Source organism: Leptopilina heterotoma, unplaced genomic scaffold (assembly GCF_015476425.1).
Source record: "Leptopilina heterotoma isolate Lh14 unplaced genomic scaffold, ASM1547642v1 Lhet_43, whole genome shotgun sequence".
Lineage (NCBI taxonomy): Eukaryota > Metazoa > Arthropoda > Insecta > Hymenoptera > Figitidae > Leptopilina > Leptopilina heterotoma.
Window position 1 is genome coordinate 237,661 of NW_025111081.1, and position 18,153 is coordinate 255,813.

At 27.7% G+C, this 18,153-nt stretch overlaps 1 protein-coding gene across 1 annotated transcript in view; it reads right to left on the reverse strand.

Moving 5' to 3' along the window:
* Positions 1–17,146, reverse strand: part of LOC122506642 (frizzled-4-like) — a 31,076-nt gene extending 13,930 nt beyond the window's left edge. The window contains exon 1 of the mRNA XM_043618949.1: positions 16,387–17,146. Within this exon, the coding sequence (XP_043474884.1) occupies positions 16,387–16,587 (201 nt within the window). The 5' untranslated portion in view covers positions 16,588–17,146. The remainder of the gene's footprint in view (positions 1–16,386) is intronic.
* Between the last annotated feature and the right edge of the window lie 1,007 nt (positions 17,147–18,153).

Sequence of the window (18,153 nt, forward strand, 5' to 3'; positions counted from 1 at the left end):
ATTGAATCAAGATTTGAAATTTTTATGTCGGTATATTGGATCCGACATTTTGAATTTTTCAAAATTGACCCTAGATTCGTATTCAGCGACCCAAAAAAAACCCGTGTAACTACTTTCACGCGAATTCAGACGATTTTTAATTTTTATGTCCGCCATATTGTATCCGCCATTTTGGATTTTTAAAAATAACCCTAGATAACAAAAAGTGAGGTTAGGTGTACAATTATACGAATATTAAATGTTATAAAGTAAAATATGAATCTCCGGAAGTTTATTTTATTAATTTCAATATTCGATCTAGATTATACAGTTCATAACATAAACTGTAAAAAATTTTAAAAATTTAAAAAAAATATATATATAGTATAGCAGATATACTTCCTATGAAGGAGCAGCATCAGCGTTAAGAGTGAATCCTGGGATTTAGAAGGAAAAGAAGAAGGTGCATGTATTAAAACGAGAAGAAGAAACGGGAGAAAGAGAAGAAGAAGAAGTAGAAGAAGAAGAAGTTTGAGAGAGCCGACAAAGAGACGGCTTTCTTACTCCATTCCTGAGAGAGCCTATAGGACGAAGACCTGAAGACCGGATCGTGAATGCCAGGCTATTCAGACTTCTGCTATTCCAAAGGGAGAGAAATCCACCGTGAAACGTTCAGATTATTTTGATTCGAGCAGGACGCGGACTTTCTTACTAAAATTCTTCTTTTTCTTCTTCTTCTTCTTCATCTACGACGACGACCGTCACTCATGTGTGCGCGGGGGGAAGTTAGGAGGAAGAAAAAAATTACAGTCAATTCTTCGAAATTTTATACACAAAAAAAAAGAATTAGTTTCTGCTGCCAATTTCACAAACGAAGAAAACATTCAAGAAAAAAAATTGTGATGCAATTAAATGATTAGTGAAAAATGTAAACTATGACGTAAGTATTTAGAAATAGCAAAAAAATAGAATTTAGAGTACGATAATTAACATTCTTCTATATTGGTTGTGAAATACTCGAACCCCCCTCAGAAGGCATATTATTTGATGAAAAAGGAGATCGAACCGAGAGAGGATTCTTTTCTGTAAATAACGTTATTCATTCCATTCCTTTATAAGAATGTCGGCGCCATCTCTTTTCCCTGCTGAACTGACCAAGATTGCCGTTTATAGTACTGTGCGTCGAATATACACATTTACACTGCAAGCAACTCTCATAGATATATAAATGTATACTGCATAAAATTCCAACTCTTGATCCACTTAATTATGCCCACTGGGCAATTAGTCCGAAGGTGATTTTTTTTTTTTAAAAGTTCTATTTAAAAAAAATTGATACTTCTATTTTGTGATATGGAAAATATTGAAGAAAGGAAGAAAAGAAGAAAGAAAAAAAGAAGAAAGGAAAAGAGAGAGAGAGAGAAATTTCATTATTTAAGAGAATCTTCCTGTTTGGAGTATTAAACGTATAAATACAGTTCACATATGAATGTAAAATGTACGTACAGCTCGACAAGAAAATCGCATTAAGACGATCAGAGACCCGCGATGGTTTACGTTTGATGATCGCCGGCGGAGATAAATCCCTCATGAATCTTCACTGAGTTCGTATAAGCAAAGGCCTTTTATATATATTAAAAGGCTTGAAGCAATCTACTCTCCTCTCTCTATTCCGAAGGATCATTCGGGTTAATTAATTAAGGTTTAGTTAATTCGTGGCCAAATTAGTTCTTTTCGAGTGCAACGCATCGATAATAATCCGACTGAAATAAAAGAATGAGCGGGCGAATGACCTTTTAATCTACAAAACCTCATGCTGCGTTTCTGCGTTCTGTATACATAATATGTGTGTTTGTGTGTGTGTATGCCGAAAACTTGAACGCATATGTTGTTTAAATACACATCAAATTGTATAGTGATGAAAAGTTTTTTTTCGTACAAAAATTTTTATCTTAAAATCATCATTAAAATATAAACTGTGAGATGTATAATGCATCAGCTGAGAAGAAGATAAAACAAAATTGTATTATTTAATTTAATTGAAGAAGATACAGTTGGAGATATTAAATATTTTTTTTAAATTTCAGGTGATTTTAACTGGAGATTTCAATGTTTCTAATATGTTTTAATTTTTTGTTTCAGATAACGAAAGGAGGATCGGCATCAGTATTTATTCAATCACCCTAACAAAGGCTGAGGAAAAAAAATTCTTATTATTCAGATAACTTCAAAAACTTCAATTCTTTTAATTAGAAAAAGTCAACAATACCGCTGAGTGTGAAAAAATTCTTATTATTCAGATAACTTCAAAGTCTTCAAATTCTTTTAAATTCTGAAGTCCAAAAATACGACAAGGGCTGAAGAAAAATGATTATTTTTATTATTCAGATAACTTGAAGTACTTCAATTTCTTCAATAAGGTAAGAATCTTAAGTCAAATCACAAATTGACAATAATTATAAATTTAACTTTTTTCCAGGTGCAGTAATAGGATCCTACTAATTTGTTCACTCAAGGCACAGGTTAGAGAAATAAAATTTCTTATTATTCAGATAACTTCAAAAACTTAGAAAATATTAACAATACGATTCAATGTGAAAAAAATTATTCTTATTATTCAGATAACTTCATAAACTCAAATTCCTTATAAGTCGGAAAAGTCAACAATATATATGAGTAAAATTCGAAAAATTAAAATTTTATATTTATTATCAACAATAATTCATATTGTCTAATAATTTTAATTATTCTCTTTTTGTTGCAGAAACCAAATTTGTTCAAATACGCTAATAAAGGCCAAAGAAAAAAAATTTTCTTATTATTCAGATAACTTCAAACTTCGGTTCCTTTAATTAGGAAAAGTCAACAATACAATTCAGTGTGAAAAAATTTTTTCTTATTATTCAGATAACTTAAAAAATTCAACTCCTCTGATTAGCAAAAGTCAAGAATATGTGAGTAAAAATCGAAAAATTTAATTTTTAGATTATTTTCAATAATAATTTAAATTTTCCGATAGTTTTAATTCTTCTCTTTTTGTTTTCAGAAACGAAGTTTGCTCAAGTACGCTAACAAAGGCCGAAGAAAAAAAGTTTTCCTATTATTCAGATAACTTCATAAATTTTAATTCCTTTAATTAGGAAAATGAGAAAAATGTGACGTAGTGTAAAGAAACATAACTATTCTTATTATTCAGATAACTTCAAAAGTTCGATTCCTTTAATTAGGAAAAGTCAACAATATACCATTCAGTGTGAAAAAAATTATTCTTATTATTCAGATAACTTCAAAAATTCAAATTCCTTATAAGTAGGAAAAGTCAACAATATATGTGAGTAAAAATCGAAAAATTAAAATTTTATATTATCAATAATAATTCATATTGTCTAATAACTTTAATTATTCTCTTTTTGTTTCAGAAACCAAATTTGTTCAAGTACGCTAACAAAGGCCGAAGAAAAAAAGTTTTCTTATTATTCAGATAACTTCATAAATTTTAATTCCTTTAATTAGGAAAATAAGAAAAATGTGACGTAGTGTAAAGAAACATAATTATTCTTATTATTCAGATAACTTCAAAAATTCAACTCCTTTAATTAGGAAAAGTCAAAAATATGACGGAGTTTAGGGAAAAACACAATTATTCTTATTATTCAGATAACTTCAAAAAATTTAAATCCTTTAATTAGGAAAAGTCAAAAATTTGACGTAGTGTTAAAAAAACACAATTATTCTTATTATTCAGATAACTTAAAAAAAAATCAAGTCCTTTAAGTAGGAAAAGCCAATCCTCTTATATGAAAATTTGCATGAAGCATGCACAGTAGCTGTCTTACTTAGATGTATATGTATAAGTTTTGCATGAGTAAAAGTTGAAAAGACTTCTTAAACAGAAAGGAGAGATTATATATGTGACACGTCTTCGAGAATAGAGATATTTGAAATTTATTTCAGTTTCTCTGAAATTCGAAGGGTATAAATATATACAATACAAGTTTGTCTAATCGACAAATCGCCTTCCTGTGGAGTACATTCACTTTTCTTTTTTTTTGTTGTTAACGTAGTCTTCAGCTGTTTCGATTCGGATTAAGAAATTTGACGCGCATCATTTTCAAAAATGTCCCCGATATATATATATTTTTCTCGACACGTCATCCTGCGCCTATTTTCTTTCATTCAAATCTACAATTTGCATGCTTTGAGAATATAGTAGAATTTTTTTTTTTCACTCAATTATTGACATTTTATTCCTTATTTTCACGGTATCATTTTTTTTCTCTTGTGGAGAGAGAAATCGTTCACTACCGGAAAGAATTGCAATTTCACTTTCTATGAAAAAGATAAAATTGACTTTTCTTGTCTGTACGGATATTTTGTAATATTCAGTCGATATAGGCCTAAAGTTTTCAATTTAAAAAATTTTTATGTACTTTTTTATTCGGTAGTATTTCATTCATTTTATAATTGTACTTTATACATAATATCGCATATTTTATATATAATGGAATAATTTATATTCATTTTAATTGTACTAATGGAATATTGGTACAATTAAAATAAATGTAAAATATAAAAATTTATAATTTTTTTTAATATATAAATATTTATAATTTATAAATTATGTAGATGGATGATTATAATGTAAGGTGGATGAAGCGATTATAAATATAAATGACGATGGGGAAAAAGCGAAAAGAGAAATTTTTAATGCTGAAACAACAGGTGAGAGAGCTGAGCACATTTTAAAACGCGACATGCTCGATAAGACGTTCTAGAGATATGATCAAATATACCGCTCGATATACGAGACATTGTAAATCATTTTCCAGCGGTATCTCCTCTAATACTGGCGAGCCATATACATGCGACTATATTTATCTACACACGCATATATATATGTATGCAATACATACCATAACGAAATCCCTGTTTACAATATAAGTTTTATCTTTACTTATACTTTTAGTGTCGATTCTTGAAATTCACACGTTTCCATGGCTTTTGTAAATCTTTAAAAGAGACTCTTGAGAGAGTTATTCCGTAAATGCCATAAGTATGTTGAGGGACAGCGCGTTTGTTTATTCAGAAGCTGGCTTTGATCTTCCCTTGAGAGACTCTCGTAAGGTATACACACTAAATATTGAATCAGCCTTTCAATTCCAATACATAAAAAAATGATCCATTTACTAGAGTTGAAACTTTCAACTTTAGCTATCATTTTACAAAAATTTATATTTTTGAAAAAATGAAAACGGAAGTCTTTAATAAAGAGCGATTACGTATACCTTTGGAATGAAGGACGCAAAGGGGGAATTAAAAATTCGGTATAAATTTATTCTGGTTCTTTTTTTTTTTTTGTTTTATAACGATCATCATCATCATCATCAAGAGCGAAGTGAAATGGAAGAAAAGAAGAGAGGAGAAAAAAGAAGAGCAAGTCCCTTGCAAATGCGCATAAGACTTGCCAGTAATTACGGTCCGACGTTAATTGAACGTCCAACGATGAAAGGCACCGCCGCCACATTATTTCCAAGGCATGCTTCTCATCGTGATCTTCTGTTCGCACATCAAGCTTCACATGCCCTCATCGAGCAAAACCCGTAGCTAATTGTCCAACGCACATTGTTATATTCCAATGTGAAGGGAGAAAAAAATTGTACACGCAAATTTTTATGTCCGCAAAATTTTTAATTTCCCAACAAACTTCGCGTTGAAGTTTTTTTGATGATACAAATTTTAGAATTTTTTTACATTGTGAATCACATATATATCCGATTAAGTCTACTATATCTATACACCCATCTCTTCAAAGAAAAAAAAACTTTTGTCTATGTAACCAAACTATGAAAATGACACAAATAAAACTTAAACTTATAAGTATAAAAATAATAGTAGCATCACTAATATAAGTATTCATTGATGTTACTAATTTCTAAATAGTATACTGAAAAAAATAATAAAAAAATATAAAATGTTATCAGTAGCATTAGATATTTATTAAATGATACAAATTTACGAGTTTTCTTAATTGTAAAATTAATAAAATTATTCAAAAATACCAATAACTTAATTTTTAAATAAAAAATAAATTTTATAAATAAATATAAATTCAATTCAATTATTATTTTCTACAATTTTTAAATAAAATTCTATTTTAAATCAATTATTTTTAATAATTTTTGATAAAGTTCTTCTTTGAGAACTTTTAAATCCATTTGTTTACAATTCAATTTTACGTGAAATTTCGATTATTCGGAAATTCTACAATTAAATATATAAATTAGAAAATAAAAACTTAAAATAATTTTTAAAAATTTCGATTGAATTTCGGCGAAGAATTTTGCTATTTATAAATATATAATTAAAATGTTGTCGAGAATTTTTAAAAAAAAATTTTTAAAATATAATTGAATTTCTGGAAAGAATTTTAATATTTTTTATGATAGTTGAATTCTTTAAACAGAATTAAAATTAAAATTTTTCAAAAAAATACTTCATTTAATGATTTATAAGTAATAACTATATATGGCAGTTCTTCAATAGAATTAAGTTATTGGAAATAAATTATTTCCAGAAATAAAAAAAATTTAATTTTTTTGTAAGAATTCGTAGTAATTTCATAGTTTATGAGGCAAACAAAAAGAAACAAAAGTTCAGAATTTTTTTATAAATTCTAAAAATTTAAGCAACAACAATGACAAAATAATAATTGATGATACTACCCGCTAAATAGTACTGAAATATCTTTCATAATTGAGCTAAAAAGCGAGATCAAATGTTTGTAGAATTATTAGGTATCTCTTCAAGATGCTATCTTTCAAATATAGCACGACATTAATTATTATATTAATTATCAAAAGTTCGTATAGCATTATATAGATATCTGTTGGTCAACTTCTAAGTGGTACTGCAGCATCATTTATTAATTTAAAAAATTTGATAGCAATGTAGACATTTGTTATTGATGAGTCAATTTCCAATTGCTACTGCAGCATCTGTTATTAATTTGCAAAAATTATCAGTAGCGTTAAGTTTATGTTAATTATGATAATTCCCAAGAAGCACTTAGTTAATTGTTATTAGTTAAAACTTAGTTCGTTAGTAGTTTTTAGGAATATCTTAATTATTATTTTCTAAGTAGAACTACAGCATCCATTACTAATATTAAAATTAGTGGTAAGAATTCAGCATAACTTGAAAATTCCTAAATAGTAGTGCAATATCAGTAAATACTAATTTTAAAAAGATCCAAGTAGCATAATATTGATGATGTTAATTCCCAAATGAAGTACTATTAATTTTAAAAAACTATCATTTTCGATAAAACCAAATTTGTTATAAATTTCCAAAAGTTGTTTTACAGCAGACCGAAAATAATATTAGTTCCTAAAAGTTATACTAGTGCTTCCGTTAAAAATTTCAGATTAGATCTACAGTTAAATTTTTTGATTATCAAAATTGAAATGAATTTTTTCCCTACTCTAAATCATTTCCGGCCTCTAAATCTACTCTGGACTTAAAAACACTTCTCTCTTAAAGAGCACACTGGAAAATACCCTTTCTACACCATTTCGACTCGGAAGTTTGTTCAGGGTAAAAGATTGCCTTTGATCTCCTAAGTTTCAACTGTCAAACATCAAAAGACACACTCATGCTGTAAACAGTATAGACATTTAATTAACAAACCAAAAGAAACGTACGAGTAAAGGGAAATCTATTAATGCTTCTAGAAGCTTAAAAAGTAAAAGAGAAAAATATGCCAAATATGCTAATAATGATGCTATCTATTGGTACACGATTTGTATGACGTTCCAAACGGTATTGCAGAATTGATTATTACAAATTAGTTGGTATCATTTTCTATTGATGATTTTAATTTCTTAATGCTAAAGTAGCTTCCGTGTTGAATTTTAAAATGTTTGTTGGTAGCATTATTTATTGATGATAAAACTTTCTAAATATTACAGCGACATTCATTAATTTTCAAAAGTTGTTTGTAGCATTAGATATCTGATGATGATGTTATCTCTGTATTGGCAGTACTACAGCATAAGTTGTCTATTTTTAAAATTTATCAGAAACATTAGGTATTTGTCGATGATGCTATTATTATAATGAAATGGCACTAAACAGTAATGCAGAGTTTATTGTTTTTAAAAATTCGTTTTACTACCATTTTCTCTCGATGTTTTTAATTCTACATGTTTATTACGTTAATATCTAACTTTGCAGCATCATTACCAAAAGTTGCTAGCAATGTTAATTAATTCTAAATCGTTCTGAATTTTAGGATTTATTAACACATACCTAAAGTAGTGTTTTCTTTTCTTAAAAGACTTCTAAACCTTCTTTACCAAATTTCTCATTCTTTTCACTTCCATTTAACAAAGAAGGTGATAATTTCAAAAATATCAATGCGACTAGACTGAAAACTGAAACTGCAAAAAGTTTAAAGTAAAAGTAAAACTAAAGTAAAAATGAATTTTTAGTAAAAAAAAAGGAATAATTTGAATTTTGTTTCAGAAAGAAATATTGATTCTCTAAAGAAATAATTATTTTAGAAGATAGGGATTTTTTGTTGAAATAATGGTTTCATCATTAGTGTTTCTTTATAATTACACACGACGCGATAGACTTGAGACATCAATTGGTAGGATTTTTTGACACATATACCAATAGAGAGTAATAATGCGCGCAACATACAGACAACGTTTATGGAAAGATAAAGTGCTCCGGCTGAAATGCTTTAAACGTATTAAGCGGCCTACATGCCTACACGCGGAGCAGTATACTCTGTATACAGCCTAGTGTTCCAAGGCCTGTCTTGGCCTCGAGGAGCATCAAAAGCAAGCCGCCTTAATGTTATTACGATAATAATACTGAGCGCGAGCGAGAGTGAACCCTTAGCTATAAATACCACTACTCTCGCACCTTCTCTCGCCATATAAATATATATACACACACACACACTAACACTATATTCCTCTTCTCCGACACAACCACGTCGTCATTTCATCCTACTGTCACGGTTTTACGCACATTCTTTCGCTCATTTCTACCTATATATATTATATTAAACTGAAATAAAAAAATTTTCAACTGAATTAACAAATTTTAAAACTAAGCTAACCAATTTTTAACTAAATGTTAATTTTTGTCATTTTAAAGAAATTTGTTGAAATTTTAACTCAAATTAACTAATTTTGAACCAAATTAAAATATTTTAAACTGCAACCTAAAAAGAGTTGGCTAAGTTTAAAACGGTTTAGAATCGAATTTAATTAGAAACAAATGGAATCGAAAAGAATCAAATTCAATAGAATATTATTGAATCGAATTTACAGGAATAGGAAAGAATAGTTAAATTATAAAACAAATAGAATCAAACTGAATTGAATTAGAACTGAATTAAACATGAACATGAACTTTATTGAAAAGAATCGAAATAAACCGAATAGAATTGAATGAAATAAAGTGGAAAAGAATAAAATTGAACTGAAAGTTTATGTAGAATTGAAATCAAATTGGATCCAATAATATAGAATTGAATAGAATTAATCGAATTTAATTTGATTTATATTCGCTTTTTTTCAACTTAGAATTAAATAGAATTGAATTTAAATCGAATTAAATTAAATAGAATTGAATTAAATTAAATAGAACTGAATTTAAATCGAATTAAATTGAATTTAAATCGAATCAAATTAAATAGAATTGAATTTAAATCGAATCAAATTAAATAGAATTGAATTTGAATCGAATTAAATTAAATAGAATTGAATTTAAATCGAATTGAATCGAATTGAATTGAGAGTAATTAAGTAGAAGAAATAGAGTTAAATACAATTTTTATTACATAGAATCGAATTGAACCGAATGAAATTAAAAAGAATCGAATAAAATTGAACTGCATCGAATTGAATTGAATACAATTGAATCGAATAAAATAGAATCAAATTTAACTGATTAGAAATGAGTTTCACCGTATTGAATTAAATTATATTAATTGCAATCACATAGTTAATCCAATTTAATTGCATTGAGCGGAATAAATTTAATTAAATTGAGTTGAAATGAATAGAATTGAATTTGACAGGATATAATTAAATTGCATTTGATAGAAAAGTATTGAATCTAATAGAATTGAATGGAATTATACAAAAGTGAATAGAAATTGACTCCAAATTAATAATAAGTTTAATAGAAATGAATGGAATTAAAGTAGAATCGAAATCAATTGAATAATATTGAACCGAATTGAAAGAAATAGAAAATAGTTAAATTAAAAAGTCAAATAGAATAAAATTGAATTAAATATATAACCAAATTAAATCTAAGAGAACTAAATTGAATCAAAATGGCATCAAATGAATTTCAGTAGAAACGAATATAATTCTAAATGTAGAATTTCATTTCAATAGAATCAAATCGAACCGAATATAATGAATTGGGATTAAGTTGAAACAAATAAAATTAAACTGGATCGCATGGAATAGAATAGAATTCAAATTAAATCGAATTGAATTCAATCGAATCGAAGCGAATTGAATTTAATTGAATCGAATTCAATCGAATCGAATTAAATTTAATTGAATCGAATTCAATCGAATCGAATTGAATTGAATCGAGTTAAATTCAATTAAATCGAATCGAATTTAATTTTAATCAAATTGAATTCAATTAAATCGAATCGAATTCAATTTTCATCGAATTGAATTCAATTAAATCGAATCGAATTCAATTTTCATCGAATTGAATTCAATTGAATCGAATTAAATTGAATAGACTTGATTAAAATTAAGTATCATCGAATTGAATCGAATTGAATATAATAGAATTAAATTGAAACTAATAGAATTGAATGGAAATAATTGCAAAAGAATAAATTCTATTAAATATGCCTAAAGTCAGACTAATATAGAATTGTACTGAATTGAATAGAATTAAGTAGAATGAAATTTAAATGAATCGAAATAAAAAGTAATAAAATTTCGTGGAATTAAAAAACAAATTTGAATCGAATTAAATTAGATAATATACTTGATTGAATTAAATAGAACTGAATGGAATCGAGTAGAAAAGAATGGCATTAAATAAAATCGAACAGAATAAAAGAAAATTAGATTGAATTAAGTCGAACAGAATTAAATAAATATTAAATAAAACTGAATAGAATCAAATATATACTTGAAATAAATTTAATATCCTAGAATTAAGTGGAATTCGATCCAATTTGCTTTTATTTTTAAAAGCGAATTGGATGGAATAGAACCGAATAGAATTAAGTTAAATTAAAATGAACTGAAAAGAATTGAATTTATCCAGATGAAATTGAATGGAATTAAGTAGAATAAAAAAAAATGACATGAGTTGAATTGAATAGAATAGAGATTGGATCGAATAGAACTGAATTGAATATAATTGAATGGAATTAAGTAGAATCGAACAAAATGACATGAGTTGAATTGAATAGAATTGAATTGAATATAATTGAATTGAATATAATTGAATTGAATTGAATAGAATTCAATTCGATTCAAATCAATTGATATAGAATGAAATAGAATTAAGTAGGAACGAAAAAAATGGCATCAGTTGAATTGAATAGAATAGAATTGGATCGAATAGAACTGAATTGAATAGAATTCAATTGAATTGATTAGAATTCAATTGAATTAAATAGAATTCAATTAAATTGAATAGAACTCAATTGAATTGAATAGAATTCAATTGAATTGAATAAAATCAAATCTACAGTAAAAGAAATCCAATATAATCTATAATAGAATTATATAGAATCGAATTCAACCGAATAGAACTCAAAAAACCGAATAAATTCAAATTTATGAAATAGAATCAAATAAAATCAAAAAAATAACCCTAATAGTTTTAACAGAATATAATTGATTTAAATTTTTGGCTTAACTTTGTAAACAAAAAAATGTTTGACAATATTTTACTCATTCTTCATTCTTTCTTTATCTTTATTTTTATAATCTAGGTAATTACTTTTATCTTCGAAATGACTATCGAAAAACACACAAATATGTAATATTCTTGTATCTATATATACAATTACATTATATACTATGAATAACTCGTCCTAAAATATTTGTGACGCACGTCCAAGAAAGAAGCAAAAATTTTTAGGTTATGCTTTTAATTTTTGCAGCAGAAATACAGAAATCGGATCAATTATACAATATATTATAAATTATTGATGTTTAAGTTTTTATTACGCATGGAAAATATTCAATAAAAACTCGTTTCAAATTTACATAATTAAAAAGGAACTTCTAATCAAGATAAATGTAACACAAACATAACCTATAATTCATTAGCTTCTTTGGTACTTTTCTTGGAAGAGCGTCAAGTTTTTTAAAGTCAAAATTCACGCAGGTAAATAAGTTAAATCTTAAAAATTAACGTCAAATTTTCAATATATTGAAGTGAAGAAAATATAAAATTTCATTTTCAGCCAAAATTTACAGAATTAAAGGCATAACCTTAAGAAGAACAAAACCTCACAATATCTTCATCTCTACGTTTCTTTAGCATTGGCTTTTTCTCTTTTTTAAAACCTTTTTTTTTAAATTTAAAAAAAAAATCATTTTTGTTATTATATAAAATAAGTATAATCTAAAGAAAATATACTCTAATGACACTCCTTGCAGATGTCAGATTGCAATGGAATGCTTTTTTTACAGTCAATTAAAATTTCAGGAAATGAGACCCGTTTTTTTTATCATTCCCCTTTTTTAAGGCGACGAGAGCGATTAAAGATATGCGGCAAAGGGAGCTAAAACCAATTTCGTGTTCTTCATCATTATATATACATATATACATACATATATATAAATATTCCCGCGTGCTCGCGCGCGCCTTTCATTATATATCCCGTTTGGTAATGTGTTCACATTTTTTTTTATTTCTTCATTCATATAAAGCGATGACCACTGATACAAGAGTTCGTATTAGAAACCCCGTTGTGAACATTCATCGGCGTAGAATCCGGTGGCTCTTTATATCGAAAGAGAAAGAGAGAGAGAGAGAGCGGGGGAGGAAGAGACAGATAATATCTTCCTGGGTCCAGATGTTTCTATTTTTCCTCTATATATACGTATAATATATAAATCATTGTTATGAAATAATATCATTAGCGGGATTACAGAAATTTTCGTTCCAAAAATTGCTATTTTTTGTTTTTGTCCATTTATCAAATTTTTTTTGGTGATATCAATTTCTGATATACTAATAGTGATGACAACCATGATAGTTGAAATTTTAGAATAGAAATTCTTGTTTCGTTTTGTATAAATTTTAGTATGTATATGAAAAGAAAGAACATTAGAACAATAAGGAATAATTAGCACTTTTAATATCAAAGAATATGTTTCGTTTTGGAATTAGTGAACGCAGAAAGGAAGTTGGAACAATAAGGAATTAAGATATTGTTGCAAATTAGGAAATTAGCACCTTCTACGTTAAATAGAAGTGAAAACGAAATTAGAATATTTCGGAAGTGTTTCAAGATTATTACGAAAGGTGAAGAGATGAGAAATTTAAACAAAAGAAGAAGGTGAAGAAGGCAAAGAAGGTTAGAAACTGTTAAAGAAAACACTACTTTAGGTATGTGTTAATAAATCCTAAAATTCAGAACGATTTAAAATTAATTAACATTGCTAGCAACTTTTGGTAATGATGCTGCAACACTAGTTAGATATTAACGCAATAAACATGTAGAATTAAAAACATCGAGAGAAAATGGTAGTAAAACGAATTTTTAAAAACAATAAACTCTGCATTACTGTTTAGTGTCATTTCATTATAATAATAGCATCATCGACAAATACCTAATGTTTCTGATAAATTTTAAAAATAGACAACTTTTGCTGTAGTACTGCCAATACAGAGATAACATCATCATCAGATATCTATTGCTACAAACAACTTTTGAAAATTAATGAATGTCGCTGTAATATTTAGAAAGTTTTATCATCAATAAATAATGCTACCAACAAACATTTTAAAATTCAACACGGAAGCTACTTTAGCATTAAGAAATTAAAATCATCAATAGAAAATGATACCAACTAATTTGTAATAATCAATTCTGCAATACCGTTTGGAACATCATACAAATCGTGTACCAATAGATAGCATCATTATTAGCATATTTGGCATATTTTTCTCTTCTATTTTTTAAGCTTCTAGAAGCATTAATAGATTTCCCTTTACTCGTACGTTTCTTTTGGTTTGTTAATTAAATGTCTATACTGTTTACAGCATGAGTGTGTCTTTTGATGTTTGACAGTTGAAACTTAGGAGATCAAAGGCAATCTTTTACCCTGAACAAACTTCCGAGTCGAAATGGTGTAGAAAGGGTATTTTCCAGTGTGCTCTTTAAGAGAGAAGTGTTTTTAAGTCCAGAGTAGATTTAGAGGCCGGAAATGATTTAGAGTAGGGAAAAAATTCATTTCAATTTTGATAATCAAAAAATTTAACTGTAGATCTAATCTGAAATTTTTAACGGAAGCACTAGTATAACTTTTAGGAACTAATATTATTTTCGGTCTGCTGTAAAACAACTTTTGGAAATTTATAACAAATTTGGTTTTATCGAAAGTGATAGCTTTTTAAAATTAATAGCACTTCATTTGGGAATTAACATCATCAATATTATGCTACTTGGAACTTTTTAAAATTAGTATTAACGGATATTGCACTACTATTTAGGAATTTTCAAGTTATGCTGATTTCTTACCACTAATTTTAATATTAGTGATGGATGCTGTAGTTCTACTTATTAAATAATAATTAAGATATTCCTAAAAACTACTAACGAACTAAGTTTTAACTAATAACAATTAACTAAGTGCTTCTTGGGAATTATCATAATTAACATAAACTTAACGCTACTGATAATTATTGCAAATTAATAACAGATGCTGCAGTAGCAATTGGAAATTGACGCATCAATAACAAATATCTACACTGCTATCAAATTTTTTAAATTATAATAAATGATGCTGCAGTTCCACTTAGAACTTAACCAACAGATATCTAATGCTATACGAACTTTTGATAATTAATATAATAATTAATGTCGTTAATGTCGTTAATATATTTAAAAGATGGCATATCTTGAAGAGATACCTAATAATTCTGCAAACAAGCTCGCTTTTTAGTTCAGTTATATCTATAGGATATTGCAGTACTATTTAGCAATTCAATTATATTATTATTTAGCAAATCAATATCATCAATTATTATTTCGTCATTGTTGTTATTAATGCTATTAATAATAGTTCAACATTGACAATGAAAATTGTTGTACCATTAATGAATCAAAATCATAGAAAGTTACAACGAATTTTTGTGCAGTATACTTAAAAATTAGCATCATCAATGGGTATTGATGTTCAATAGTTGTAATGCTGCAAACATTTTTTTGAATATCAGAAAATGTCTCTGCAGTACTCTTCAAGACTTTGTATCATTAATAAATACCTGTTACTACTGATAACATTTTAAAATTAATAACGGAATTTGCAATATAGGAATTATTATCATCAATGAATACTTAATGCTACTATAGTAGCATCTTATAATTAATAACGGAAGCTGAAATTCCTTTAGGAAATTAACGTCATGAACGGAAAGTACTACTAATTTTTTAAAGTTAACAAACAGAGTTGATTATTATTAATATTAATAACCAACAATACTACTGTACTTAACATCATCTATAGATGTACCTAATGTTACCATAATGATTTATGAATATTAATAAAGAATTAGCAATCATTGTTAGTCTTTATAAGTTATGAGCAGCATTAGGTTTCTCTTGTTGGTAAATGCCATTAAGAAATTAAAATTTTTAACTAACTGATATCAAAAACTTCAAAAAAGTTATGAATTGAGTAAACTACCAACTATATAGGAAGTACCATAAAAAATGTTTGATTTTGGAAATCAAATTTTGCAATCATCATCAGCAGCACAATCGGTATCATCCACACCATCATCATCAATATCGTCATCATCATCATTATTATCATCATCAACATCGTCATTATCACCACCATCATCATCATCGAGAACCACATTCCAAGCAACCAACAGCATCAGCAACAAAAAATCAACTCACGTGTGAAAATTGATATAATAATCTAATTAAATCTTGTCGAGTTGTTTTTCTCGAGAAATATATATATATATGTACCGGCATCGTATATAGTAGAAATCATGAAAGGAGCCGTACGTCCGTGAAATGAATGTCTAAATTCAGAGTACAACAAAAGAAGAGAACATGCGAGGGGGAACTTGAAAAAGCGCCTTTCTTTCAAGAGAGCAAGTCGAGTTCTGAGAATTAATAATATATAATATAAAAGAAGGCTAGCTTACCCCGCGTTCAGCCTGTAACTGATTTTCGTGGCCCATAAAGTTTGGCATGGACGTGAGGTTGTAGCCCAGACCTCGACAAAAGGAAACGCTTAGCCTTTCGCATTTTGTGTCAGTGCCAGGATGACCAGTGTGGTAAATGCTCCAGGCATTTACGAGGCTCGTAATTGCCATTAGGACCAACGTTGTCCAAATTAGATTCATCTTTGCGAGCTAGTCTCTTTCTCTCCCCACTTTCCACCTCAATATAATCTTCTAAAGACGAAATTGTGGAATCCAGTTATTCACCAAATTTACACTATCCATTGAAAACACTATTTTAGAATAATCCACTTTCTTCAACATCATCATCATCTTTTTTTCTCTCTTATCAAAGCTCTTATTTCTTCACTCGCTTTTTGTAAACTGACAACTACTTACTAGGGTATAAAATGTCCTTAAATTTTCTTACATTTAAGGGCTGTGAACTTAGATTTTCGGATAATTAACCACAAAATCAAATATCGTAATTCAGTTTATTATCAAAAAAGTGGTTCTATTCAGAAGTATCACTGAGAAACTATTAGAATACACTTGTCGGTATTTTATTTCTCTTGGAAGGAGAAATTTATTAAAAATTTTTTTTTATTTTCGATGATTGTTTACTTGTTTTATATTCAAAATATCACTTGTGTGAAAGACGAAATCTTTTTCTACGAGTAAAAATCGGAGCGACAATAATCCTCTCCACGCATATCGAAAGCGCGGGTTGGACTGAAGATCAAGTGAGAGGGACTTCTTCATAGATCGTGCGTTCGGATACAGTCGGGAGGATTCGTCAATTCTCGGTGGAGATCGTATACTCACTGCTGAGGTGTGAGGGCATAATAACGATAACTAACCCTATAACTTTCCCTCACCCTCGAAACTTGACTTTTTAATTAGGGTTCCTTTTTCAAATCATGTCCCAAAGAAGGGATTTTTTTCTATTTTCATTTTTTCCCCTTTATTACTTAGAAGAAATTAATATTAATTAATTTATAATTAATATTAATTATAATTTATTATTATATTAATTATAAATTATATTAATATTGTTAATTATATAAATTATATTAATTGTAAATTATATTAATATTATTAATTATATTAATTATAATTTATAATTAATATTAATTTCTTTCAATAACATAATTAATAAATTCGATAAATAATAAGAAAAGTTACAGTATATACTTGCGATTATCGTGACGTGAGTTTTTCAAAATTAAAAATGTCGGACAATGAAGTATTTGAATCTAGAAAATTTTAAAATTGTATATTTGAATTTATGTTACATTTGGGGTGGGGGGGGGTAAAATTTCAAAAAAAAGTACTTAATTTTTTTTTATAAAAAAAATAAGGAACGACCCTTTATTTTATAATAATGACCTTTTTTGCCACATAAGGAGTCACGTGACGAAAGAAGGAATGAAGAAAATGGTACAATTTTTTTCGGAACGTTAATTTAGAAAAGAGACAAAGAGGGGGAAGTATTTAGAACAAAAAAAAGTCACAGTAGTGCCGAAGAGAATCGCCGAGATGAGATGAGAATGACGGTGAAGACAAAAAAAAAGTACAAACGATCGCGCAGAATTTACTTCAAAATATCTTGAAGGGAAAGATTTAAAAACTCGTCTCCAGCGATTTCTTTAGCACATTGTGACGAGTTAAATTGGTTGCGGGGTTATACGTGGATTATAAAGGCAAGGAGACACGGAAAAAACTTGGAAATCTTCTTTTTGATTGTTA